Source organism: Rhinopithecus roxellana, chromosome 19 (genome assembly GCF_007565055.1).
Source record: "Rhinopithecus roxellana isolate Shanxi Qingling chromosome 19, ASM756505v1, whole genome shotgun sequence".
NCBI lineage: Eukaryota > Metazoa > Chordata > Mammalia > Primates > Cercopithecidae > Rhinopithecus > Rhinopithecus roxellana.
In genome coordinates, this window is record NC_044567.1 from 74,961,299 (window position 1) to 74,989,220 (window position 27,922).

At 39.3% G+C, this 27,922-nt stretch overlaps 2 protein-coding genes across 16 annotated transcripts in view; one reads left to right on the forward strand and one right to left on the reverse strand.

The window, feature by feature from the left end:
- The window catches only part of CDC27 (cell division cycle 27), a 68,449-nt gene extending 41,770 nt beyond the window's left edge, over positions 1–26,679 (reverse strand). For 9 of the 14 annotated variants that reach the window (XM_030923228.1, XM_030923227.1, XM_030923225.1 and 6 more), the window contains exons 1-4: positions 26,521–26,679; positions 18,893–18,968; positions 8,376–8,523; positions 6,372–6,497 (exon numbers count right to left, since the gene is read on the reverse strand). In XM_030923228.1, coding sequence (XP_030779088.1) covers positions 6,372–6,497; positions 8,376–8,523; positions 18,893–18,968; positions 26,521–26,547 — 377 coding nt within the window. In that variant the 5' untranslated portion in view covers positions 26,548–26,679. The remainder of the gene's footprint in view (positions 1–6,371; positions 6,498–8,375; positions 8,524–18,892; positions 18,969–26,520) is intronic. The other 5 variants (XM_030923232.1, XM_030923226.1, XM_030923233.1 and 2 more) reach the window with 4 other exon arrangements.
- Positions 26,650–27,922, forward strand: part of MYL4 (myosin light chain 4) — a 40,935-nt gene continuing 39,662 nt past the window's right edge. For both annotated transcript variants that reach the window (XM_030923236.1, XM_010363531.2), the window contains exon 1: positions 26,650–26,771. The gene's annotated coding sequence lies outside the window, so the exon portion shown is untranslated. The remainder of the gene's footprint in view (positions 26,772–27,922) is intronic.

Genomic DNA, 27,922 nt, shown 5'->3' on the forward strand with positions numbered 1-27,922 from the left:
ATGTGCACAACGTGCAGGTTTGTTACATATGTATACATGGGCCATGTTGGTGTGCTGCACCCATTAACTCGTCATCAACATTAGGTATATTTCCTAATGCTATCCCTCCCCTCTACCCTCTCCCCACAATAGGACCCGGTGTGTGATGCTCCCCTTCCTGTGTCCAAGTGATCTCATTGTTCAGTTCACACCTGTGAGTGAGAACATGCGGTGTTTGGTTTTCTGTTCTTGCGATAGTTTGCTGAGAATGATTTCCAGCTGCATCCATGTCCCTACAAAGGACACGAACTCATCCTTTTTTTATGGCTGCATAGTATTCCATGGTGTGTATGTGCCACATTTTCTTAATCCAGTCTGTCACTGATGGACATTTGGGTTGATTCCAAGTCTTTGCTATTGTGAATAGTGCCGCAATAAACATACGTGTGCATGTGTCTTTATAGCAGCATGACTTATAATCCTTTGGGTATATCCCCAGTAATGGGATGGCTGGGTCAAATGGTATTTCTAGTTCTAGATCCTTGAGGAATCGCCACACTGTTTTCCACAATGGTTGAACTAGTTTACAGTCCCACCAACAGTGTAAAAGTGGTCCTATTTCTTCACATCCTCTCCAGCACCTGTTGTTTCCTGATTTTTTAATGATTGCCATTCTAACTGGTGTGAGATAGTATCTCATTGTGGTTTTGATTTGCATTTCTCTGATGGCCAGTGATGATGAGCATTTTTTCATGTGTCTGTTGGCTGTATGAATGTCTTCTTTTGAGAAGTGTCTGTTCATATCCTTTGCCCACTTTTTGATGGGGTTGTTTTTTTCTTGTAAATTGGATTGAGTTCTTTATAGGTTCTGGATATTAGCCCTTTGTCAGATGAGTAGATGCAAAAATTTTCTCCCATTCTGTAGGTTGCCTGTTCACTCTGATGGTAGTTTCTTTTGCTGTGCAGAAGCTCTTTAGTTTAATTAGATCCCATTTGTCAATTTTGGCTTTTGTTGCTGTTGCTTTTGGTGTTTTAGGCATGAAGTCCTTGCCCATGCCTATGTCCTGAATGGTATTACCTAGGTTTTCTTCTAGGGTTTTTATGGTTTTAGGTCTAACATTTAAGTCTCTAATCCATCTTGAATTAATTTTCGTATAAGGAGTAAGGAAAGGATCCCGTTTCAACTTTCTCCTTATGGCTAGCCAATTTTCCCAGCACCATTTATTAAACAGGGAATCCTTTCCCTATTTCTTGTTTTTCTCAGGTTTGTCAAAGATCAGATGGCTGTAGATGTGTGGTATTATTTCTGAGGGCTCTGTTCTGTTCCATTGGTCTATATCTCTGTTTTAGTAGCAGCACCATGCTGTTTTGGTTACTGTAGCCTTGTAGTATAGTTTGAAGTCAGGTAGCGTGATGCCTCCAGCTTTGTTCTTTTGGCTTAGGATTGTCTTGGCAATGCGGGGTCTTTTTTGGTTCCATATGAACTTTAAAGCAGTCTTTTCCAATTCTGTGAAGAAAGTCATTGGTAGTTTAATGGGGATGGCATTGAATCTATAAATAACCTTGGGCAGTATGGTCATTTTCACAATATTGATTCTTCCTATCCATGAGCATGGTATGTTCTTCCATTTGTTTGTGTCCTCTTTTATTTCACTGAGCAGTAGTTTGTAGTTCTCCTTGAAGAGGTCCTTTACATCCCTTGTAAGTTGGATTCCTAGGTATTTTATTCTCTTTGAAGCTATTGTGAATGGGAGTTCATTCATGATTTGGCTCTCTGTTTGTCTGTTACTGGTGTATAAGAATGCTTGTGATTTTTGCACATTGATTTTGTATCCTGAGACTTTGCTGAAGTTGCTTATCAGCTTGAGGAGATTTTGAGCTGAGACATAGGGTTTTCTAAATATACAATTACGTCATCTGCAAACAGGGACAATTTGACTTCTTCTTTTCCTAACTGAACACCCTTTATTTCTTTCTCTTGCTTGAATGCCCTAGCCAGAACTTCCAACACTATGTTAAACAGCAGTGGTGAGAGAGGGCATCCCTGTCTCATGCCAGTTTTCAAAGGGAATGCTTCCAGTTTTTGCCCATTCAGTATGATATTGGCTGTGGGTTTGTCATAAATAGCTCTTATTATTTTGAGATATGTTCCATCAATACCAAATTTATTGAGAGTTTTTAGCATGAAGGGCTGTTGAATTTTGTCAAAGGCCTTTTCTGCATCTATTGAGATAATCATGTGTTTTTTGTCTTTGGTTCTGTTGATATGCTGGATTACGTTTATTGATTTGCATATGTTGAACCAGCCTTGCATCCCAGGGATGAAGCCCACTTGATCATGGTGGATAAGCTTTTTGATGTGCTGCTGGATTCGGTTTGCCAGTATTTTATTGAAGATTTTTGCATCGATGTTCATCAGGGATATCGGTCTAAAATTCTCTTTTTTTGTTGTATCTCTGTCAGGCTTTGGTATCAGGATGATGTTGGCTTCGTAAAATGAGTTAGGGAGGATTCCCTCTTTTTCTATTGATTGGAATAGTTTCAGAAGGAATGGTACCAACTCCTCCTTGTACCTCTGGTAGAATTCGGCTGTGAATCCATCTGGTCCTGGACTTTTTTTGGTTGGTAGGCTATTAATTATTGCCTCAATTTCAGAGCCTGCTATTGGTCTACTCAGGGATTCAACTTCTTCCTGTTTTAGTCTTGGGAGAGTGTAAGTGTCCAGGAAATTATCTATTTCTTCTAGGTTTTCTAGTTTATTTGCGTAGAGGTTAAGTATTCTTAATTTTTTTTTTTTTTTTGGGTGGGGAACAAGGTCTGGCTCTATCATACAGGCCAAAGTGCAGTGGCATGATCTTGGTTCACTGCCACATCTACTTCCTAGGCTAAAGCCATCCTCCTACCTCAGCCTCCTGAGCAGCTGAAACTATAGGTGCGCATCACCATATCTGGCTAATTTTTGCATATTTTGTAGAAACCAGGTTTCGCCATGATGCCCAGGCGGGTCTTGAACTCATGAGCTCAGGTGATTTACCTGTCTTAAACTTCCAAAATGCTGGAATTACAGGTGTAAGCCACCGCACCTGGCCTTTTTGTATTTTTGTAGTGATGGGGTTTTGCCATGTTGCCCAGGCAGGTCTCCAACTCATGAGCCCAAGTGATCTGCCCACCACAGCATCCCAAAATGCTGGAATTACAGGCGTGACCCACCATACTTGTCCTTAATTTTTAATATAACATTCCCTGTGTTAATTCTGAAAGTGATTTAAATGCTTTAAATATAGCATAAATGATCAGGTTTTTTGTTTTGTTTTGTTTTGTTTTCAGGCTTAATTCACTTTATTTTTCTTGTATAAAAACCCTATGTTGTAGCCACAGCTGGAGCCTGGGTCCTCTGCACAGAGACTCTGGTGTGGGTCTTGATGAAGTGGTTTAATTTCCAAATGTTTTGAGATTTTCTTATCCATGTGTGACTTTTTATCATCTAATGCAACTCTTTTAAACAAAGTAATAATTATAATACTTCATTTTAGTTAATTTTTTAAAAATAAAAATATGATGCTCTTTAGGATTATTTCTCCAACATTCCTTATTAAAATTTTGACAACTTCTTTCATAAATTGTCTACCCTCCAGTTTTTGTACATCACTCCTCTCAAATAATTTGTAGTCTTCAAACATCTATTTTCCTCTGAAGTCACTGTATAGATATGAGATGTCAAATTTTACTTTTTCTATCAAGTCTTTCCTAGTTCTTAATCAGGCAGGACTAATTATTCTCTCATTTGAACAATATACTGCTCAAATTTTATGACAAAACTTTTAATGTGATAATAAAAACTAACTCTGAATGTGGAAAAAGCAACATTTTATTTTTTCCTGTTCTCTCTCAACAATAACAATCATCAACACAGAAGACTTCTGTGATCAAATGTCTGGGTTTTTTCTTCACCTCCCCCCCTCCCCCGCCAAACACACCAAGCACCAAACACCAGCTGGATGTCTGCTAATTCAATTCTGATACCATCTACCTGTAGACAGCCTCAGGTCCCACAGGTTAACGCCTCAGTCTTCAAGACTGCCCTGCCTCACCTTCAGAAACCAGTCACGAGTCTGGGCCTAAGGAACTTCTGATCAACTAGTTATAAATTGGGATTCCCACAACGCTCTACTCAGGTTTGATGAACTTGCTAGAGCAGTTGACTTATAAAAGATATTACAAAGGATAGAGATGAAGAGTGCGTAGGGCGAGGCATGGGGAAAGCGGGGTGTGGACCTTCCATGGCCTCTCCAGGCAAGCCACCTGCCAGGAACCTCCATGTGTTCAGCTTTCTGGAAGCTTTCTGAACCCTGTCCTTTTGAGTTTTTATGAAGGCTTCATTACATAGGCATTACTAATTAAACCATTAGCTGTTGGTGATAATCTTATTATCAATTTACTGGTGAAACTTAATCTTCAGCTCCTCTCACCTCCTGGGAGGTTAGGGGGTGGGGATGAAAAGTCCCAACCCTCCAATCCTGCCTTGGTCTTTTGCTGCCAACCCCTATCGTGAAGCTACCCAAGGAATGCCAGCTACAGTCAATTTGTTTGCATATAAAAAGATATCACTTTGGAGTTTCTAAGTGTATAAGAGGAAATGAGGTCAAAGACCAAATATATATATTTCACTATATCACACAAACTTTTGTTTACTGTTTCTCCTACTCTATTATAAACCTTTGAGAGTGGGAACTGTGAGCTATTTATCTTTATATTCCCAGTGCCAAGTGTGTTTAGCTATAATGGGAAAGAATCTCAAAGTTTCTTGACTAAATGACAAGAAGAATCATAGTTGCATGAACTAAATTCATTATTCTCAGTCCTGAAGGTAAATGAATATACTGATACTATGTCTTTGGTTACTCCTGTTCAAAAGAGTGGTATTAATGGCTAAACATACAACTGTTACACCTGAAAATGGGCCCCCAAACTTAGTCAAATAATGTATTCTGTTCAGAAACACATTTTCAAGGTTTTGAAAAATAATCACTATTCAAACTAGCCTCAATTTATCTTTTTTTTTTTTTTTTTGAGACGGAGTCTTGCTCTGCCGCCCAGGCTGGAGTGCAGTGGCCGGATCTCAGCTCACTGCAAGCTCCGCCTCCCGGGTTTACGCCATTCTCCTGCCTCAGTCTCCCGAGTAGCTGGGACTACAGGCGCCCGCCACCTTGCCCGGCTAGTTTTTTGTATTTTTTTAGTAGAGACGGGGTTTCACCTTGTTAGCCAGGATGGTCTCGATCTCCTGACCTCGTGATCCGCCCGTCTTGGCCTCCCAAAGTGCTGGGATTACAGGCTTGAGCCACCGCGCCCAGCCGCCTTAATTTATCTTAAAACAGATGCTATCCTACTTCTTTAGACAAGCAGTCCCCAGTCCCCACAGGGGAGAAGTGACAACAGAAAACATTTACACATGGGAAGCATTCCCATGGGCAGAGTTACTTGTTCTCTTCTTTTTTTTTTTTTTTTGAAACAGGGTCTCGCTTTCTTACCCAGGCTGGAGTGTAGTGGCACAATCACAGCTCACCGCAACTTCAACCTCCTGGGCTCAAGAGATCCTTCACCTCAGTCTCCTGAGTAGCTGGGAATACAGGCATGTGCCACCACACCCAGCTAATTTTTTATTTTTTTGTAGAGATGGGGTCTTGGTACGCTGCCCAGGCTAGTCTTGAACTCCTGGCCTCAAGTGATCCTCCTACCTCCACCTCCCAAAGTGTTGAGATTACAGGCATGAGACAATGCACCTGGCTATCTTTTCTTCTATTTCCTCAGTGGATCATATAAAGACACTCTTTTCACCCAAGGTAAAAAAAACTAACATGGGGCTGGGCACAGTGGCTCACACCTGTAATCCCAGCACTTTGGGAGGCTGAGGCGAGTGGATCACCTTAGGTCAGGGGTTCAAAACCAGCCTGGCCAATATGGTAAAACCCTGTCTACCAAAACTACAAAAATTAGCTGGGCGTGGTGTCGGGCACCTGTAACCTCAGCTACTTGGGAGGCTGAGGCAGGAGAATTGCTTGAACCCGGGAGGCAGAGGTTGCAGTGAACTGAGATTGTGCCATTGCACACCCCAGCCTGGATGACAAGAGTAAAACTCCATCTCAAACAAACAAAAAAACCTAACATGTATGATCAACTGTTAGGCAGGGCTGCTGTAGCTATTATCAGTAAGGCTAAGTGGAGAATCCAAAATTAGATTAACATCTCTGCTATTTTAATAAGGTCATAAAATCAGATTATGTACTCCTCAGCCAAGTAATATTTGATAAACACTGATCAACATAGGTTTTTTAAACTATAAAACATTCTTGTACGGAAATGCTTTTCTGACAGTTTGAATCTTTCTTACTTACCAATATACATGTCCCAACAACGAAAGAGTAAAGCAAGCTGAATCACCAAACTCAGTAACAATATCGTCATGGCTTTTCTGCTTATTAAACACTCCACCAGATAAGATTTGTTCTCCTTCTGCAAGCCTTTAAAATACAAATTTAAAGATTTTAAAAAACCAATATAAAAAGCAGTTCATGTAAACATATTCTTCATTACCAAAGTGCATTTAACTATGGAGACACAAATTTTCTTTCTCTCTCTCTTTTCCTTCCTTCCTTCATCTCTCCCTCTCTCTCTCTCCCTTTCTTTCTTTAAAGAGACAGGGTCTCGCTTTGTTACCCAGGCTAGAGTGCAGTAGTACAATCATAGTTCACTATGGCCTCAAATTCCTGGACTCGGGTGATCCTCCTGCATCAGCCTTGTGAGTAGCTGGGACTACAGGTGCACACCACTACACCCAGTAGTTTTTAAATTTTTTTGTAGAGACAGGGTCTCACTATGTTGACCAGGCTGGTTTCAAACTCCTGGGCTCATGCAATCCTCTCATCTCGTGGGATCATAAGCATGAGACACTGCACCTGGAAAATTTGTTTTTTCTAAAAAAAATTTTTTTAAAAATTAGAATAGTGGCAAACACGTACTTAGAATCATTTGAGAGGCTGGAAATTTATGATCTTAAAATTTCACTTTTACCGTTAGAAACAGAATCAGTTACATTTAGTCTCTGTATGTACAAATCCAGTCTGAGCAACATATTCATTACTCATGTCAGAAGGAACAGAAGATGATTATTATACTGGGGGAGAAAATATAAATGTTCTTCATTAACAAACATGGTGGTCCTTTTTACTTCCTTAAAATAGAAATGTATATGCAAATTAAACAAGCCTAACATATTTTAATTAAAAATTGCACACTTAGGCCAGGCACAGTGGCTCACGTCTATAACCCCAGTACTGTGGGAGGCCAAGGTGGGAGGATAGCTTGAACACAAGAGTTCAAAACCAGCCTGAGCAACATAGTGAGACCCCATCTATACAAAAAATAAGAAAATTAGCCAGGTGTAGTGACACGTGTCTGCAGCTCCAGCTACGTGACAGGCTAAGATGGGAGGATCGCTTAGGCCCAGATGGAGGACTGCAGTGGGCCATGATCATCCCACTGCACTCCAGCCTGAGCAACAGAGCAGGACCCTTTCTCTAAAAAAAAAAGAAAAAAAAGAAGGAAGTGGCAAATTACGTAAGAAAGATTCTTAAGAATTCAACATTAGAATCTTTGAAATTTAAAAATAATTCAATAACAAATGTCTCAGAAATTTCAGATATTTGAGCTAGCTTTAATTAAAAAGTCATCAATTAGTCACTGGACAGATAATATAGTTATTGATCAATCTATGGTGAGACTTACTTGTATCTCTCCCCCTTGTAAACCTACAAGCCAATTATACATACAGGCTTTTACAAATATCTAACACCGTTTACACATGTGACTGTTTAGTCCCTTTTACCATTATTCCATCTCTTATAGTACAGAAAAGAATTTAACAGAACCTAACTATCTGTATCTCTAAATGCCTCCAAATTTGGTATAGGGACAGCTGACTTGGTTTAACTGTAATGTGTAAAAGAAGTACTCAACAAAATGATCTTAAAAAGGAAACTACAATCACCTAAACACAAGGGAGCCTTAATCTCAAGTGAACTCGTGGGTTTTTAGGCTTATTCAAATTGGTCTAACAGTGAAAGCAAAGAAAACGAAGTATTTGTGATCATTTAAGAAACCAATAAGAATCAGTTGTAACTTAAGTTTCTCCAGAGTTAAACTCTATTATTTATTACCATAACAATGAAATTTCCATAATATAAATAATAGCATAGGCAACAGTGCAAACATTTCAAATGTTACTGAAATAGATGAAAAAGAGGGAAGAAAGGGAATCAGAGTTTAATCTGAAAAGAATTTTATCCAAAATTCAACAGCGTAAGTAAAACAAAATAGCTAGAAAATATTTTAAAACTTACTTGCTGAGATCAACACAACATTTTGCAAGCAGGTATTTGCATTGTGGTGTAGTACAACTGTGTCCTTTCAACAGTCTATAAGCTTTATATGCCTTTCCTGAGCGGTAATAACAGGTTGCCAGTAAAAACAAGGCTTCTTCTGAGTGTACTAAAAACAGACATTTTTAAAAAAGGCTATTGTTCAGTATCTTGAATGATAATCAGTTTATTATGCAATAAACAAGTTTAGCAAAAAAAAAAAAAAAATTAGACTTGCTATTTTAACACAAAACAATCACTTATTAATTCAAATTTGAATTATGGAGAGTTTGTTTATAGCAAAGTTAGTTCCTAAGCTCTTGATTACTTTTCTCTATAAGAAACCAAGGAAATAATACAATGAAGACAATCATGGTATTCTCTGTAAATATTTAAGAAAAGCAAACACACACACAAATACCCCTGCCTTTAAACAGACTGCCAGTAAAGGATCTTGTTTTTAGGTAATATTTTTCTAATAAATCTTTTGGGAGGATAGAAATCAAATTTCATTAGCAAGAGAAACCTGAGTGTAAATAAATCTAACTACCAATATGAAATAATTTCTACATTTAAAAAAGACCAGAGTGAAAAAAAACCACTTGCTTTGCTTTAACGTCAAATATACATTAAATTATATTTAAGATAAAAATTACAAATTGTGAATGCTCACAGCATTTTAACATTCAGTTGAGAGACTTGTATAGTAACAAGAATTAAATTACATTATAATGGGAAGGGCTGAGTTGTCTATCAATCTGTCCCCACTTTTTACATTAGGAAATGACCCCTGCCTTCTTAATGCAATGTGGCATTTTTCACCCTTATTTAGTCTGTCTCTACCAAATTGATCATCACTTCACTTCTCTCCCCACAATCCAGATGAGGGTTTACAGAGGCAACAACAAAGAGGATGGAAAGAGAGGGATAACCACAAAACTGTGCTTCTAAAAATGGGTTGTGTAATAATACCAGTGAGCTGAAGAATCTTGTAAGCCAGTGGCTCTCAAAGTGTGGTCCTTGTACCAGTATCAGCATGACTTGGAAACTTTCTAGAAATGAAAATTTTTGTGTCCCATCTCATACCCACTAAATTAGTAATTCTGGGAGTAGGAACCAGTAATCTACATGGCTAACAAACTCTTCAAGTGATTCGGTGGCATTCTCAAGTTTGAGAACCACTGTTGTAAAGTACAAGACAAACTTGCCACATCTTTCTAAATAGTTAACATCATTCTAAGATTTTGGATAAAAAAGTAATTTGAAATTTTATTTCTAAGCTTTTTGTCACAGATACGCACAAGCAAAAACCAACAGACCCCTTTTTCTCTGGTCCATCTTCTGGTTTTTCATGAAACCACAGTGTAAAAAATAATAAATAGTAAATGATAAGAAATTTTGGCAGATGTGTTTTAATGAGATGTACAGTAGTGTTAGTGCTGCAGGTGCAGAAAGAAAAAAAGAATGGGTTGTTCACTGCAATAGGAATAAACTATTAATTTCACTGAGCTACAACTTCTAATTTACATAAGTTAGAAAATTGGATTTATTCTAGATTTTACAATGGTCTGGTTTCTTTTCACCTTATAAGTTTTTAAAAACTATTGATTATACCAATAAACAATGGCTCCCACAAACTAGTTTAACTCCCAGTCATAGTAAGGCTGTCTCAATTGTTTACAAATATTTGATTATGTGTAGGTCCACTTTCACTGCAATAAAATTCCCTAATAACATAAAGATACCAACTATGCTTTTTGTGTGTATGTGTGCGTGTGTAATTTTAATGTAATATTGCAATTAGCTTTATGAAGCATAATAACTTAAAAATTGTATGTTCAAATGGGAATATGGATTGGTGATTTAGGCAAAACTTAAAAATAATGAAACTGGCCAGGAGTGGTGGCTCATGCCTGTAATCCTAGCACTTTGGGAGGCTGAGGCAGGCAGATCACCTGAGGTCAGGAATTCAAGACCAGCCTGGCCAACATGGCGAAACCCGTCTTCTACTAAAAATACAAAAATTGGCCGGGCGCGGTGGCTCAAGCCTGTAATCCAAGCACTTTGGGAGGCCGAGACGGGTGGATCACGAGGTCAGGAGATCGAGACCATCCTGGCTAACATGGTGAAACCCCGTCTCTACTAAAAAATACGAAAAACTAAGCCGGGCGAGGTGGCGGGCGCCTGTAGTCCCAGCTACTCGGGAGGCTGAGGCAGGAGAATGGCGTAAACCCGGGAGGCGGAGCTTGCAGTGAGCTGAGATCCAGCCACTGCACTCCAGCCTGGGCGACAGAGCGAGACTCCGTCTCAAAAAAAAAAAAAAAAAAAAAAAATTAGCCAGGCATGGTGGCACATGCCTGTAATCCCAGCTACTCTGGAGGCTGAGGCAGGAGAATCGCCTGAACCCAGGAGGCAGAGACTGCAGTGAGCTGAGATCGTGCCACTGCACTCCAGCCTGGGTGACAGAGTGAGACTGTTTAAAAAATAAATAAATAAATAAATAAAAGTAATGAAACTGTCAGATAATGAAGTAAATCCAGAGCAATCTGAAGTGTTATGACATGGGTGGTTTCTTAGGCTCCTCACAAGTAACTTGGCAGCAGAAAAAGACAACAGTACCCCAAACACAATTAATGAACCAGTGGTAAGCAGCCATAAATCTAAAAAGCACAGAATATGTTACTGGACAGGATCAACAAAGATTTCACCTGGAACAGTAACTCCAACTAATGGATAATGACTGTCTGAAATGCCACGTTCAGAAAAATTCTTGAGGTTGATCATGGCCTAGCTACTAAGTGTAGCGATCAAAATAACAGGATCCAGAAACAGTTATAGATGTTGGCATGCCACTTATTTACCATCCTTTCTCTACAGACTTAATTAAAATATGGGATTAGAATTATAAGGTCCATAATATGTTTCATAATCATGAATGAAGTTAGCATTGACTCCATTAAGTCACTCTTAAAGTAATATTGAGAAATCAATCATGTACTAGTTAAATTATGCTATGTCCATGTGATGAAAAATACAGACACAGAAAGATTTCCAGAATGTACTGTTAAAGTGAAAAAACAAACAAATTAAGCCTGTAATCCCAGCACTTTAGGAGGCCGAGGTGGGAGGATCACCTGAGGTCAAGAGTTCAAGGCCAGCCTGGCCAACATGGTGAAACCCCATCTCTACTAAAAATACAAAAGTCAGCCGGGTGTGGCGGCGTGCACCTGTGATCCCAGCTACTAGGGGCGCTGAGGCAGAGGAATCACTCCAACCTGGGTGGCAGAGGTTGCAGTGAGCCGAGATCGCGCCATTGCACTCCAGCCTGGGCGACAGCGAAACTCCGTCTCAATAAATAAATAAATACATACATAAAGAAGTTGTAGCAACACTACTGAAGTTCCTCTTCTTACAAACAGGTTTGGCTTCAAAATTGGAAAGGTCTTTTGAATATAAGTCCAAAACAATTAAGAAGGGTTTAACCTTGCATCCTCCAGATACATTTACATTAAATAGAAAGGTAAATTAGTCCTTCAATGCTTTTCAACCAGATAGACACCTCTTCTTCACACTGATTTATAATCTAAATAAGCAGCCTTTCTAAAATGGACCAGTTTTGACAAATTTACAATTTGTTGAGGTAAGTGTTCTCTACCTAGCCTTGATAAACTATACAAATATCAGAGAAGCCCTCAAAGGTTAGAGTACTCTGCTGGCTACCCTATCATGAACTCTGATGTTGTGTGTATTTAATGGTAGAGAACCTATGGAATCTTCTATGATTTGTGACATATGTTTCAAATTGATTATCTGGGCCAGGCTCAGTGGCTCATGCCTGTAATCTCAGCACTCTGGGAGGCCAAGGTGGGCAGATCACTTGAGTCCATGAGCTGGAGACCAGCCTGGCCAACATGGCGAAACCCCGTCTCTACTAAAAATACAAAAATTAGCCAGGCATGGTGGTGCATGTCTGTAATTTCAGCTTCTTGGGAGGTAGAGGTACAAGAATCGCGCGAACCCGGGAGGCAGAGGTTGCAGTGAGCCGAGATTGTGCCACTGCACTCCAGCCTGGGCAACAGAGCGAGATTCTGTCTCAGAAGAAAAAAAATAATAATAAAACAAATTGATTATCTGTTAAGTTTTTAAATCAACTATAAGCAGTATGGCATGTGGATTAAAGTACCGAATGTGAAGCTAGACTGCTAGGGTTCAGATTCTGGCACTTCAACTTACTAACTATGACTTAGGGTGGAGCTACTTAACTTCTCTGACCTTCATTTTTTTTTCATCTGTAAAATAAGGACTATGATACTACCTTTAAAGGTTGCTGTTAGGATTAAATGACTTAATACATGTACAGCAATTAGGATAGTATCTCACACATAGTGAAGGCTGTATGTGCTATTATTTTAAGTATTGGCCTTCTCTTAAATTTACAATACCTGAGTAGATATTTGATATTAATGCAGGGCGCACATAAGTGTCACTGAGCCACATACTCAAGTAATTCTATTTCATCATTAACTTTTTTTTTTTTGCTGTTTTCATTTGTATGGAGGCTGTACGTTTCTTTTATTGCATTATTCATTCTGTTGTTCAGATTCATTCTGTTTCTACTGTTGAACATTTCATCTACATATGCAACTTTAGCATATCAATACTATTCTCAATGTTTATCTTTTCTACATTTATTTACATCCTGCATTTCAATACTAACTGGTTTTATACAAAACTGTTGTTAATGATGGGGTTAATAGTGCTCTGAAGTATTTTAAAACCATGCTTAGAGTAAAAAGACCACAAATAAAAGAGGGCTGGAAGAAGTTTTAAAAGGTTCCTTAGTGTTTGAGGCAGAAAATGGCAATATATGAGGAGAAAAAAGAGGGCCAAATTGTGCAGGGCTTTGTAAACTGTGTAAAGATTTAGCAACAGATCCTTATAACAATTAGATACCCCTGAAGAGTTTTAAGAAGGAACATAGATTTGGGAGGGGAAAAGGAATAGGCAGGGAAACGGAGATAAGGAAAATTCAGTTAGTGGTATCTTAGGTTAGATTTGAATATATTGAGTTTGATGTGTCTGTGAAACATCCAAGTTAATTCAATGAAAATAGTTGAGTCTTGGATCAATAAATGCCTAAAAATGATACATTATTCCACATCTTTAGTAGAATTCTGGATATTCTTTAATATTGTTCTTAACACAATCTGGTAAATAGTTTTTTTATATGTTGCCATTTGTACGCATATATTTCTGTGAGTTTGGGCTCTCAGTATCCTGGTTAATAGAAAAGAAACAGATGCTGAACGTTTTACTCTGGTTCAGTTCTCTCCCACTGAGCCTAATTTACTAAAATTGATACACCCAATGCAATCTATACATCTTACCCACTAATCACTAAGACAGGCAGAAAATTGGTGAACGATTTTACGGTCATTTAAAATGTACACAACCAGGGCGCAGTGGCATGTGCCTGTATTCCTAGCTACTTGGGAGGGTCGCTTGAGCCCAAGTGTTTGAGGCCAGCATGGGCAACATAGGGAGATCCTGACTTTAAAAAAAATGTTTAAAAAGTGCTAATATTAAAAAATAAAGGCCAGACATGGTGGCTCACGCCTGTATTCCCAGCATTTTGGGAGGCCGAGGAGGGCGGATCACTTGACGCCAGGAGTTTGAGACCAGCCTGGCCAACATGGTGAAACCCTGTCTCTACTAAAAATACAAAAATCAGCTGGGCATGGCCGTGGGCGCCTATAATCCTAGCTACTCAGGAGGCTGAGGCAGGAGAATTGCTTGAACCTGAGAGGCAGTGAGCCAAGATTGGGTCACTGCACTCCAGGCTAGATGACAGAGGGAGACCCTGTCTGAAACAAACAAACAAACAAAAACATTTTGCAGTGTGGGATGTAAAACCCACATTAATTTAAGATAAAACTCTAGACCTTAAGCAATTTTGAACTTTGGGCTAGGACCCTCAAAATAACCTAGGAAAATACATGTTGACACAAGGTTTTCAGCTGTTTCTCTTTCTTTTCCTTTCACTAGTTACAATCCTCTTAGTCTCATAGAGTTCCATAGATAGCAATTACTTCTGAAAAAAATGCACACACAACTTATGTCTGGTTGATTTTCTGAACATAACTCTTATTTTACACACAAACACACACACACATAGATTATCTCCAAAGACCTATCATAGTAGTTGCATTAATGTATTTTTTTCCTCATAGTCTAACACTATTTCTATTTGTTCTATAGCACTTATTTCTATTCATTCTTAACAGTTAATTAACAAAGGAGAAAAACCTTGGTCAAGGGGATCAGGTACTGGTGGTGGGAAGGAAAAATACATGCTTACAATGGGGGAAGGAAATTTACTGGAGGGAGATGGTAAAATTAGGACAGAGTTTTTCCAAAACAGCAAATCTCAACTCAATAGTGGACTGTGATGTCAATTTAGTGATTATCAGCCTACATTAAAACAACAACAAAACCACTCAATGGAAAATATTAGACTGTATTATATCTAACAAGCGTAAAAAAATCTGGCCAGGCACAGTGGGTCATGTCTATAATCCCAGCACTTTGGGAGGCGGAGGTGGGAGGATTGCTTGAGACCAGGAGTTTAAGACTGCACTGGGCAACATGGTGAGATCTCGTGTCCTCAAAAATACAAAAATTAGCCGGGCGTGGTGACATGAGTCTGTAATCTCAGCTACTAGGGAGGTTGAGGTGGGAGGATTGTCTGAGCCTGGGAGGTCAAGGCTGAAGTGAGACGAGATCACATCACTGCACTCCAGCCTGGGTGACAGGCTATCTCAAAAATAAATAAATAAACAAAAATAAAAATAAGAAAAAAACCCCACAAAACCCTGAAAAGTCACTGTATTAGGATATGTTAGGGGAGAGAGGGAACTTGTAAAGGACTTTCTATGTGCCAGAAACTACAGCAGAGTCTTTATATATTTTACTGTATTTAGTCCTTAAAACTATCTTGTTAAATAGATATTTCTCTTCTATTTTAAAGATAAGGAAAATAAGGCTCAGAATGACTTTTGATTAAGATCAAATGGCAAATGAGTATCTGAGTTCAGATTCGCTTTTCTTTTTTTCTTTTCTTTTCTTTTTTTTTTTTTTGAGACAGAGTCTTGCTCTGTTGCCCAGGCTGGAGTGCAGTGGCGCGATCTCAGCTCACCGCAACCTCCGCCTCCTAGGTTCAAGCAATTCTCCTGCTTCAGCCTCCCGAGTGGCTGGGATTACAGGCGTGCACCACTACGCTGGCTAATTTTGCATTTTTTAGTAGAGATGGGGTTTCTCCATGTTGGTCAGGCTGGTCTCGAATTCCTGACCTCAGGTGATGCGCCCACCTCGGTCTCCCAGATTCTCTCTTATATCATTCTGCTGTTGTTTCTTTCTGATTCCACAGTCTCAGGCCGACTATAAATCTTGAGAGAAAGACAAATGGGTGACAAAGAACTAGTGAAACTGAGAAATTATTTCAAGAATTTGACTTACAGAAGATCCTACCATCAACTACTTTAGCCTCATGCCTTGCTGGATGTCTTTCTCCAAATATAGAAACTGCTACTAGTGACATAGGAGGCCCTTGAGCAAACAGGTAACATCTAGCATGTCAACTGATATTGTCCAGCCAAGAAAACAATGTTGCCAAGAATTCTGAGGTTGGTTCAGTGGGAATGAATACTATAATGGATTAGCGATGGCTACTATGGTTGCAAATCAGAGAAGTGGTAAGTATTTGCTACCCTTGGTAAAGGGGAATCAGACAGATCTACTAGTTACTGCCTGTGGACATTAGTCTCAGTTCTCCATCCAGAAAATGGCAATAGCAATGTCTATTTGACAGGATTATTAAAGATTACATTAGTAACTAATATTAAATACTTAGAGTACCTAGTATACAGTAGGAAATCAATAAATGATAAAATTATTGTTATTATTATTGAGCCAGGACAGTATCTGCTCTTACTACACTTAATTCTAAAATCTTTCCTCATATAAATATGGTTAAACAGAGGCTGGGTGTGGTGGCTCAAGCCTGTAATCCCAGCACTCTGGGAGGCTGAGGTGGGTGGATCACGAGGTCAGGAGTTTGAGACCAGCCTGGCCAGCATGGTGAAACCCTGTCTCCACTAAAAACACAAAAATAGCCAGGCGTGGTGGCGGGTGCCTGTAATCTTAGCTACTCGGGAGGCTGAGGCAGGAGAATTGCTTTAACCTGGGAGGCAGAGATTGTATTGAGCCAGAGATTACGCCATTGCACTCCAATCTGGGTGACAGAGTGAGACTCCAACTCAAAAAAAAAAAAAAAAAAAAAATATGGTTAAACAGAATGGTTAGGTTCTATATTGAAAGAAACTAACATTTACTGAGCAACTTTCCAAGTGCCAAGCATTGTATCAGGCACATAAATAATGTGGATTAAACAGCTTTATGTGGACTAATCTGGGAATCTTGCCACCAATTCTATGGGAAGATCTAATTGAATTCTAAACCATGAATTTACAATTTTTAAGAGCCTAACTATAATAAACTAGAAACTGCCTATTCTTTAACAATAAACAAATACAAAAAGGAAATACTAGAAATAGAAGACAGTGGCCGAGTACAATGGCTCACATCTGTTACTCCAGCTCTTTGGGAGGCTGAGGCAGGAGGATCACTTCAGTCCAGGAGTTCAAGGCTGCAGTGAGCTATGATTGTGCCACTGTACTCTAGCCTGGGCAACAGAGTGAGATTCTGACTCAACAAAAATTTTAAAAATACAGCAAAATATGAGGCCTGCCTAGGTATCAATGAAAATATATTTAAATAGATTATTCACAGTAAGTATCACTTTTGCATAAGTGAATGGAGTAGATTAATCTATTGTATAACCTTCTTTCTAAGTCTTCCATTCCTTCTGATCTGTCTAATCTCTTCATTGGGAACTTAAACTCCTGCTGCCCAGATCTTCCTCACTTTTCTCACTGAATTCCCATTCTCCACCCAGGACCTGACAGCTCTCTCACACGAACAGTAATCACCTTACACCCCACTATCTCAGAGACAAGGCAAGATTGGTTTTCACTTAACTTCTCAAAACTACTTCCAAGCATTGATCTTCGTTCTTTTGTAAGATTTCCTGCCCCTGAGGTTTAGGCCTTGTTCTCCCAACTCTCTGCTACTAAACACATACTGTTTGACTTGTAAATTCCATTTAAAAGCATATAACCCAAGGAAATGACTCAAAAGGAAAAAAAAAAAAGCTATATACAATGATCTACATCAGCATCTTAGAAAGGGAATTATAATAATGACGGAAACAAAACATACATTATCAGTGGTGTCTATTAAGCATTTATTACCAAGCCAGATGGCTAAGGGCTTTAAATATACCATCTCATCGAATTTTTCAATTCTGAGAGGCAATGATTATTTTATAGATGAAATACCTGAATTTTCAGATATTAAAGTAACTCGTCCAAGGTTATAAAACTGTACATTTAAGTGACAGGTCAGGATTTGTTCCAAGGCTATAGGGTCTAAATCCATGCTCTTCACCATAGAATACAGACTATTTTCTTAAAAAAACAAAAAAACAAAACTATGTGGCATGGTGGCTCATGAGTATATCCCAGCACTTTGGGTAGCCAAGGCAGGTGGATTGCCTAGCTCAGAAGTTTGAGATCAGCCTGAGCAACAGAGCAAAATCCTATCTCTACCAAAAAAAAAAAAAAAAAAAATTAGCTGGGCGTGGTGGTCCGTGCCTGTGGTTCCAGCTACTTGGGAGGCTGATGTGGGAGGATTGCTTGAGCCTGGGAGGTAGGGGTTGCAGTGAGCTGAGATGGTCCCACTGTACTCCAACATGGGTGACAGAGGGAGACTCTGTTTCAAAAACAAAAAACCCCAAAACAACAAAAACCCTGGGGAAAAAAAACCCTACAGATTGAAAAATGATTAAGTAAATCATAGCATATAAACCTGAATCAACCCTACATAGTTATTAAAAGTAGTATGTAAGGGAACTACTCAAATAAAAAGTAAAGATTTTATGAACTAAGCAGGGCGCAGTGGCTCAAGCCTGTAATCCCAGCACTTTGGGAGGCCGAGACGGGCGGATCACAAGGTCAGGAGATCGAGACCATCCTGGCTAACACGGTGAAACCCCATCTCTACTAAAAATACAAAAAACTAGCCGGGCGAGGTGGCGGGCGCCTGTAGTCCCAGCTACTCCGGAGGCTGAGGCAGGAGAATGGCGTGAACCCGGGAGGCGGAGCTTGCAGTGAGCTGAGATCCGGCCACTGTACTCCAGCCCGGGCGACAGAGCAAGACTCCGTCTCAAAAAAAAAAAAAAAAAAAAAAGATTTTATGAACTAGTGTCAATCAGAAAGAAAAAACAAGAGAATGATATCTAGAATCTTGTTACAGTGATAAAAAGTTATCGAATTTCATATGTTATTCATTTATCATTCTACAGCAATGAATAGATTTCAAACCTTCTGCATAAAGGCGTTCTGCGAGGAAAACCGCATCTCGGTAAGCATAGTGGTTTAGTGCTTGCCATATAGCAGCCTGCAAATGGAGGAAAAAAGAACATAAATATACATACATACAGACTTTCAAGGTAACTACTAGCACAGAGCCTTATATAGAATACTGAAATTAATACCCCTAATTTAAGTGATAAAACCCCAATGCCCACAGAGCAAACTCCAGAGTGTGCTGGGTAAGGCTCTTCACAGGGTGGCTCCTAACACATCTGAATTTCCTCACTTAACTCTCTGTGGACTTGTAGGTTTCCATGCCTTTGTACATCCTTTTCCTCCACTGGGCAATGTGGGCTCCCCTCACCAATCTCCCCTTATAAATTGCTCATCCCTGAAGATCCAGCTTAAATAACATCTGCCCCCAGAAAGCTTTCCTGGCTGATATCAAGCCATTTCTTTTTTAAGATACCTCTTCTAGTAAAGCACTCATAACACGGTTATTTGTTAACAGGACTGCCAACCCTACTAAACTACAGACCCTTAGCAGCAGTGGTTCTCAACCACTTTATGTGATATACACGATAGAGATATTAAAATGTATGTCATCCTCCCACAAAAACTTCACTATCTATTACCTTTAATGCCACTCAATTCTCATCCACTCCAGGAAGCATATTGGAATGCAAATGAGTAAAGTTATCATAGGAATAACCTTTAATTTTTTGAATATATGTTTTCTCTTTTAGAATTATGAAACATATAACCTAAAGCATATATGAGATAGAAGGACATTTTAAGTAACAATAACCAAAAACATTTAGGCCCGTGTACTCACCACCCAGCTTAAGACATAAAATATCTCTGAAACTCCCTGTGCACTCCTTGTTGACAGCAAAACCTCTCCCTGTCCCAAAGAGGAAACCACCACACTGAATTTTCTTGACCTTTCTCTTGGTTTTCTTCACAATTTTATACATTTGTACATATCATCTCTAAGCAGTATAACATTTACTTCTCCCTGTTTTTGAACTTTAAATAAATACAATCATATTGTATACATTCTGCTATGATTTGCTTTTGAAATCCAATGTTTTGAAAATTCATTCTTGATGTGTGTAGAGTTCATTTGTTTTCATTGCTGAATAAATAATATTTCCACTGTATAAATATATCGAAGTCCTAAATGTATTTTATCTATTTCACAGCATGTGGACATCTGGGTTATTTCTAGGGCTGTTTTTTTGCTTTGTTTTTCCAATTATAACAATGCTGCAACTGTCTTAGATTCATCTCCTGGGGTACATGTTTAAGAATCTCTTCAGCCCATTTACTACTAAAGGTGTGAACCTTTAGTCCCAGTGACTCAGAAGGCTGAGCTGGGAAGACTGCTTGAGTTCAGGAGTTCAAGGCTACGATCATACCTGTGAATAGCCGCGGCAGTGCAATAGAAGCAAGACTCACATCAAAAAAACACAAAAAGAATCTCTCCAAATTAGGATATATATTTAGGAATAAAATTACTGGGTTGTTGAATATGCATATGTTCATCTTTACTAGGTAATGTCAAATCATTTTTAGTAATAAACTACTTTTGAGATATCTCACACCTGATCATGATACAAGTGTTATTTTTTACTTTTAGCACATATACCAGCTTATAATTTGTTGAACAATTTAATAAGGTTACAATGGAAACCAGTAAAATCTGGTTACTGATCACTAGCTAACATTGTACCAGTACATCTAAATTATATTAAGTGATTAATATACCTTAGATACAGTAAAGACTCAATAAATTTTGTTGAACAAACAAGTAAATGTTTAATAATTCTGTAATGAGTATTATTAATTATAATTTAAAAAATAAAAGTAGTAAATGACTTAGCCTTTTCTATTTCCTCAAGAAAGAACAGTAATGAACTTAGTTTGGGGTCTCCAGAACCTCTTGTTTAACCTTTGTTTATATAGCTTAAATTTTAAAAAGTCTCAAAGATATCTAATTTTACCACTCCTATCTAGATACAAGGAAAAAGATGAGATTAGGCACCATTATTATACACTCTAATTGCACCAAGTACCTTTCCTTTGTAATACTTCCCACTGCTATAATTATGTATTAATTTAGGAGAGTATTTGAGTCATGTTTTCCTCACCATATTATAAACTCCACAAGGTAGGGGCTACGTCTGTTTTTGCTCACTATTATACTCCCAGCATCTATTATGTGCTTTTAAAGCAGGTGCTTAGTAAATATATGTTGAATGAATAAGCAAATCATCTTTAACTTCTGGCAGTCTTCCGCTGTTGACACTCTTGTACATTAGTCTGAGCATTAAGTTTCTTTGTATTCCTAGATGCATATCTAATAATTAAGAATCTCTGGGAGTCTCTATTGAAAGAAACTCTGTGATAAATAGAAGAATTATTTTTTCATGCAAATAATTACCACTTAATTACTCCTTTATGAAATCTGGGATTTCCTAAGAACCTACATGTTTAATTTTGTTGTAAGTGAAAGAAAATGGTGAGCAGAACGAAGATACCAAAGATTTGATGTTTGGAGACATGCTCAAATTTGTGTGCCAGCACTTCCAGTAGTGGGACTTTGTGGGAAATACTCAACTTTTCTCAGCCTCAATCTCTTCATTGATAAATGGAGTTTATTTCTTGGAGTTGTTTTGTGGATTAAATGAAATGATCCATTAATAATGCTCCTAGTATACTGTCACACATTAAGCACTTGGAAAACCTTTTTCTTGCTAATCTCTTAATATAAAGAAATTCAATAAATATGTAGTTTCCGTTACATAACATCTCCCCAGCATACCTGCTACAACTGCTTTTTTTGCAACATATAAGCCACAAAAGACTCAAATGATTTACCAGCTATTTTACTACTATGGACCACCAGGAAAATTTCACACATATATACTAAAGTCATAAAGTCCTAGAATTTCGAAATTTTCTCTGTCCTTTTAAAATTAAAGAAATGGGGGCAAGGGCTGGGTAAAAAAAGAAGGAAAAAAGGTATCATATTCAAGAGTTGTATCCATTTCTGACTTAAAATCAAGCTTTGCTCAGAACATTATTCCTTTAGCACCAATTCTTAAGAGCATCAGAAAAAACTTGCTATGTAGAGAATCTCACATACTGCTTCCATCCCGCTTTGCTCAATCAATTCTAAGATCCTGACTGACAGTGTCTCTTGTGCGGGGATTGAGGGGAGAACAGATTATTCTCTAACGCACTACAGATTAGTAGCTGATGATGAACAGGGCTAAAATCAGCACCTCTGCCCAACTGATGGTGTGGGCCTTCCCCTAAAAGAACAACACCCAGTGCATTACCGCTAAAGTTCTACAAATTAAAGCCAGATGGGTAAAATGCTGCTAAAAGAAAGTTATGAAGCCAAAAGAACAACACTCCTCTCCATCTCCCCCAAAAAATGTTTCAGAGAAATCCGACTAGTTAATGGGTTAGTCCCCAGGTGCACTAATTTAAAAGATAAATAAACAACAGTTTAAAGTTGTAAAATTCCTTACCAGCTAGCTATTCTTAAATATAAAATATTATTTAAAATATAAACAAACCTCTATAAGTTGTACTCAGACTTAAATGTAATCACTATAAATTTTTCTTTTCTTTTTTTTTTTTTGAGACAGAGTCTCACTCTGTCGCCCAGGCTGGAGTGCAGTGGCCCGATCTTGGCTCACTGCAAGCTCCACCTCCCGAGTTCACGCCATTCTCCTGCCTCAGCCTCCCAAGTAGCTGGGACTACAGGTGCCCGCCACCACGCCTGCCTAATTTTTTTTGTATTTTTAGTAGAGACGGGGTTTCACCATGTTGGCCAGGATGGTCTTGATCTCCTGACCTTGTGATCCACCCGCCTCGGCCTCCCAAAGTGTTGGGATTATAGGCGTGAGCCACCGCACCCAGCCTTTAATCACTGTGAATTTTTTGTTAGAGAAAGCTTATTATAAAAAAATTTTATACTTGTTTTTGTTAAATATTTTATACATTTTGTGTTCTTGTTTTTATCAAAAAAGCTGTCTTTATTTTTTTTTTTTTAAAGAGACAGGGTCTCCCTATGCTGCCATGTTGGTCTTCAACTCCTTGGCTCAAGTGATTAGTCTGCCTCAGCCTCTGAAAATGCCGGGATTACAAGCGTGAACCACTGTGCCCAGTCAGCTGCCTTTTTTAAAGACCATAAAAGAAATGGATAATAAAGGCTTCAGACAATGTAAGAAAATATAAAGAAAAAAAAAAGTCACTGTTGAAATTTTGTATTATACATTATAACTGAATTTCCAGGATACTGATTTAGTTTAGATGCACATCAGTGGTTCTTTCTCTGGGCAATTTTGCCTTCTTACTCCCAACTAATGCCCCAACATTTAGCAATGTCTAAAGGGTATTTTTGGTTGTCACAAATGGAGGGGTCATCCAGTGGTTAGAAGCCAGGGATGCTACAAAACATTCTACAATGCACAGCTTCCAACAAAGTATTAGCTTGCCCCAAATGTCAATAGTGCCCAGATTAAGCAGCCCTGGTCTATGTGATCATGCAGTTGGACTATTCTACTAGTCTGTATGTCTAACTCTTGTCTCGTCCTCCCTTTCCAACAGCACCAGATTAATATTCCCAAAGTGGTGCTTTTATTACATAATTCCTCTGTTCAAAAACTCTTCTGCTCATATAATGGTTATTCATTATCAATGTACATTAAATCTAAATTTCTCATTGAGTAGCGAAAATATGTTACTCTTTGAATCCATGTTAGATGCTGTCCCTGAACATTTTATCCCCAGCCAAAAGTACTTCTTCACCATCTAATGATCTCTAAAACAATATCATGTATATAGTACCCAATTGCTATATTGCTTATTAAATCAATTTTTGAAAGGCTTATTTACAACTTCATCCAACACTCCTGTGAAATCTTGCTTCACTCGGGAATAATTGCTAAATCTATATAAAATCTCTTTGCTTCTTTTTAAAAAACCAATTTCATCAGGTGACTTTTATAAATATCCAAAAAGCTCTCACTGAAGTCACTTAGCCTAGTGTGTCTTTCCAAATAGTTACTATTAAAAATAAAGGAACTGACAGAACTTCTGCCTCATATTTGAGACTTTTATAAGGACTCAAATATAAAGTAATACTCTTCTGAGAAGCAGTAATTTGAGATGGAGTTTTAATTTAGGCATATATGGTATATCAGCCTGGCCATTCTATGCTAAAATTTTAAAGAAAAAAAAATGCAGAAAACAGCTGTTCATCTTTTCTGTGAACTTTTTCCTATGTCTAGTAATACCATCAACTCTGAGGCATTCCAAGAAAGAACAATTTTCCAACTTACTCTCATTGCTTTCCAAATACATGCAATCGGTCATCATAGTTTTTTGTTTTTTTTTAATAAAGACAGTATCTTATATGTCTGTCCTATTTTTATTCTCTTCCTAATTCTTTCCCATTAGCAGCACTATCCCTGATCATTGATCTTTATCATTGTAGTCAAAGTTACTTGTTCTTCTCACTGCTCCAAATCCCTTCTTGAATGGCTTCTTCTTATACTATACAACCAAAATTTTTACCTAGTTATATCCTAAAACTTTTTACCACTATCTCAAAAATCTAATGGACAATGCTAGTATGAAAAATAAGCAAATTTGACATTTAAGCCTTAAAAATATTGAAGTGTGTTACTGCTAAGAGTACTTTAAGGGCAAATAGGAAACCTGATGGGTACTATCTAGAAACAGGATACATATTCCTTTTCTTTTCCATGCTTTTATTATTTATTTATTTATTTATTTATTTTGAGACGGAGTGTCACTCTGTCGCCCAGGCTGGAGAGAAGCGGGACCATGTCGGCTCACTGCAACCTTCATCTTCTGGGTTCAGGCAATTCTCCTGCCTCAGCCTGCCGAGTAGCTGGGATTACAGGCGCCCATCACCACGCCCGGCTAATTTTTAAATATTTTTAGTAGAGACAGGGTTTCCCCGTGTTGGCCAGGCAGGTCTCGAACTCCTGACCTCAGGTGATCCACCCGCCTCAGCCTCCCAAAGTGTTGGGATTACAGGTGTAAGCCACCGCGCCCGGCCTTCCATGCTTTTATAAAGTCTGAAATTATTATTAAATGGTGGTTATCATCTATCAGTGCAACTAGTTCATCACTTTAGAAGACTTCTGGGGCCAGAGAAGGCAAAAAAAAAAAAAAAAAAAATCATTAACTATTAAAACAAAATTACAAGAATATGCAACAGAAATTAAATAACTTGAGTAATCTGTTTATCTATTTAAGTTCATGTTAAGCCTTAAAAAATTATATAATTACCTCATCTACAGCCAGAGTAAAAAAAAATCTTAAAAGAAACTATGCTGGTAAAAAGAAATAGCTCTAGAAAAACCGATACAACTTACAGACAGGTAAATTTCATAAGACATAATCTTAACGTTTTATTAATTCAAACACTAATAGCTGCTATATGTAAACAGCTGGAGAAGAAGCCAAACTAGAAGAAATGAGTATTTCATGCTGTTTAGAAAAATGAAACAAATATGAAAGTAGTGACATAATAAAATATTTACTATTTGATAACTCAAGCCTTTTAAAGGCAATATGAAGGAATTTCTAAAAATTGGTTTGCTTTATAACTTCAAAATAAAGTCCAAGACTCAATGACAGCGGTTGATAGAGGTCAATTCTGATCAAGTCAAAGATCACATGGTGGGAGGAAGTCTCCCAGACCTGGTCCATTACCAAGGCACAAAAGATTCAGTTTCTCCAGATGTCAGAGGGGAAAATGACTTGGCACCGCATCACAGACTTAAAATCCAATAGGGTTCTTTTAATGCAACACAGCACTGTGGGTCAAAGCATACCTTGGTGTAAGGGCAGCGAAACAGACACAAACACCACTATCTGTCTTTCATTTCCTGAATGCTTTATAAACATGCACAACAAAATGCTCCTGATCTCCATCAGAGAGGATGAAAACAACCCAGATATGCCCTTTCCACCTCCTCCCCTGGTATTGGTGCTTGCACCTCAGCACTGAGGCTTGGAGTTGTCTTCTCAAACCGTCATTGTCCGGTGGGAAATTCACCGAGAAAGGAAACGTGGGATAGGAAGTCTGTTACCAAAATAGAAATTAGTATTAAAGACACCGATCCTACTCTCCCTCCACTCTCTCACCAAAGACAAAAATAAAAAAACCTCCGCAAACTTGCCCTACCATCGCGAAGATCATACAAGCTCCGATCAAATGTGCTTCTCGATCATCTTTTAGGCAAGAGAGCGCCTGGGGTGCGTTTTCGGCCCCTCATCTCCCACCCCCAGTCAAGCCAGGCCCCTGGACTGACAGGAAGGGCTGGCCGGACGTTGGCTTGGACGGGAAAGACGGTTATTCTCGCCGAAGCCGCTCACACTAAGGGTGAAGTAACGTAGGGCCAGAGGTAACACGGCTTAGGCTGCGGGCAAGGCCTCCGAACTGACGAAAGATAGCCAGGACTCGGCAGCAGGGGAGGCGGGAGAAGCAGCCGGGCCTAGGCCGCACCAGGCCGCGGAGTGGCCCTACGCTGCTTCCCGACCGAGGCTGCAAGCCAAGCCTCAGAGAAGAGGGTTATCATTACCTGGACGGGTTCCTGCAGCACCGTCATCCTCGAGGCTCAGGCCCACTTTCTGCAGTGCCTCAGGCCCCCCCGGTAGCGGCTCCGGCCCGGCCAGCCCCGGCTCATTTAAACTCACCAGCGACCGTTACCGGGGGATGGGGGAGGCCGAGCGATTGCCGAGTGCTTCCGAGCGGGACACGGAAATTCCCGAAGTGGAGAAAGCCGAGCGGCAGCCAAACGGAAAAGCCCGAAAGGGGTCGGAAATACCCGAGGTGGGTCGACGGGAGAGAAAATCGTTGCCGGAAATTGTCGAAGATTCCCGGAAACTACCGAGTCTAACCCAAAGCGTAGGTTTTCTTCTCAGCCACGCCTTCAGTCACGCACACCACGCCCAATCGGCCGTCCCAGGGCTGGGCCACGCCCAATCGGCAACCAGCAGGCTGGGCGTGGCGTGACTGAGCGGGCCGGGAGCATTACGTGGCGGGGCTGCAGCGTGGATTCGCCGCTCAGCCCTTCTGGGTTAATTGGTGTGCTGTAGATTATAAAGCAAAGGGTGAAACAGCAGAGTTTGGGGCAGACTTTAATGAATCAACAAGTATTTGTCTGTTGAGTTTAGATCATTCGGTCCATTCCAGAAGTATCTACTCACGGCTCTGGGGAAAGCTAAAGAAATTTGGAAAGATTGCCACTCCAAAGATATAGGATAGCTTCTGTCCTCAAGGAGGTCAAGGTCTATTTAAGGGAAAAGCAGTGTAACAGAGAACGCTATATTATATGGTGCCTATTATAAGTAATATAAAAATTCAGAGGGAAATTGTGTTAAGATGAGGACAGTTTTATGGAAGGAAAAGAAAGTTTAAACTGGAGTTTGAAGGATGGGTAGAATCAGAGGAAAAATAAGTATAGGAAAGTGAAGGAAGGAAAAATGAGATCAGCCTGCTAAGAAGGCATTAATTGGAAATAGTTACTTAGGTGAAGAGATCATGGAAAAACTCAATAGGCCATTAGAAATTTTTATTTTTGATAGGCGAGGCATTCCGCTGTGGTAGGAAGAGTAGGGGGTCGGAAATTCAGAGGCCTGGTTTTGAATTTTATCTTTAGCACTAACTAGTCATAGGTCCTTGGCAAATTACAACCTCTCTGAACTTGTGTTTGCTTAGTTTGAAAAAAAAGGATTGGCCGGGCGCGGTGGCTCAAGCCTGTAATCCCAGCACTTTGGGAGGCCGAGACGGGCGGATCACGAGGTCGGGAGATCGAGACTATCCTGGCTAACATGGTGAAACCCCGTCTCTACTAAAAAATACAAAAAACTAGCCGGGCGAGGTGGCGGGCGCCTGTAGTCCCAGCTACTCAGGAGGCTGGGGCAGGAGAATGGCGTGAACCCGGGAGGCGGAGCTTGCAGTGAGCTGAGATCCGGCCACTG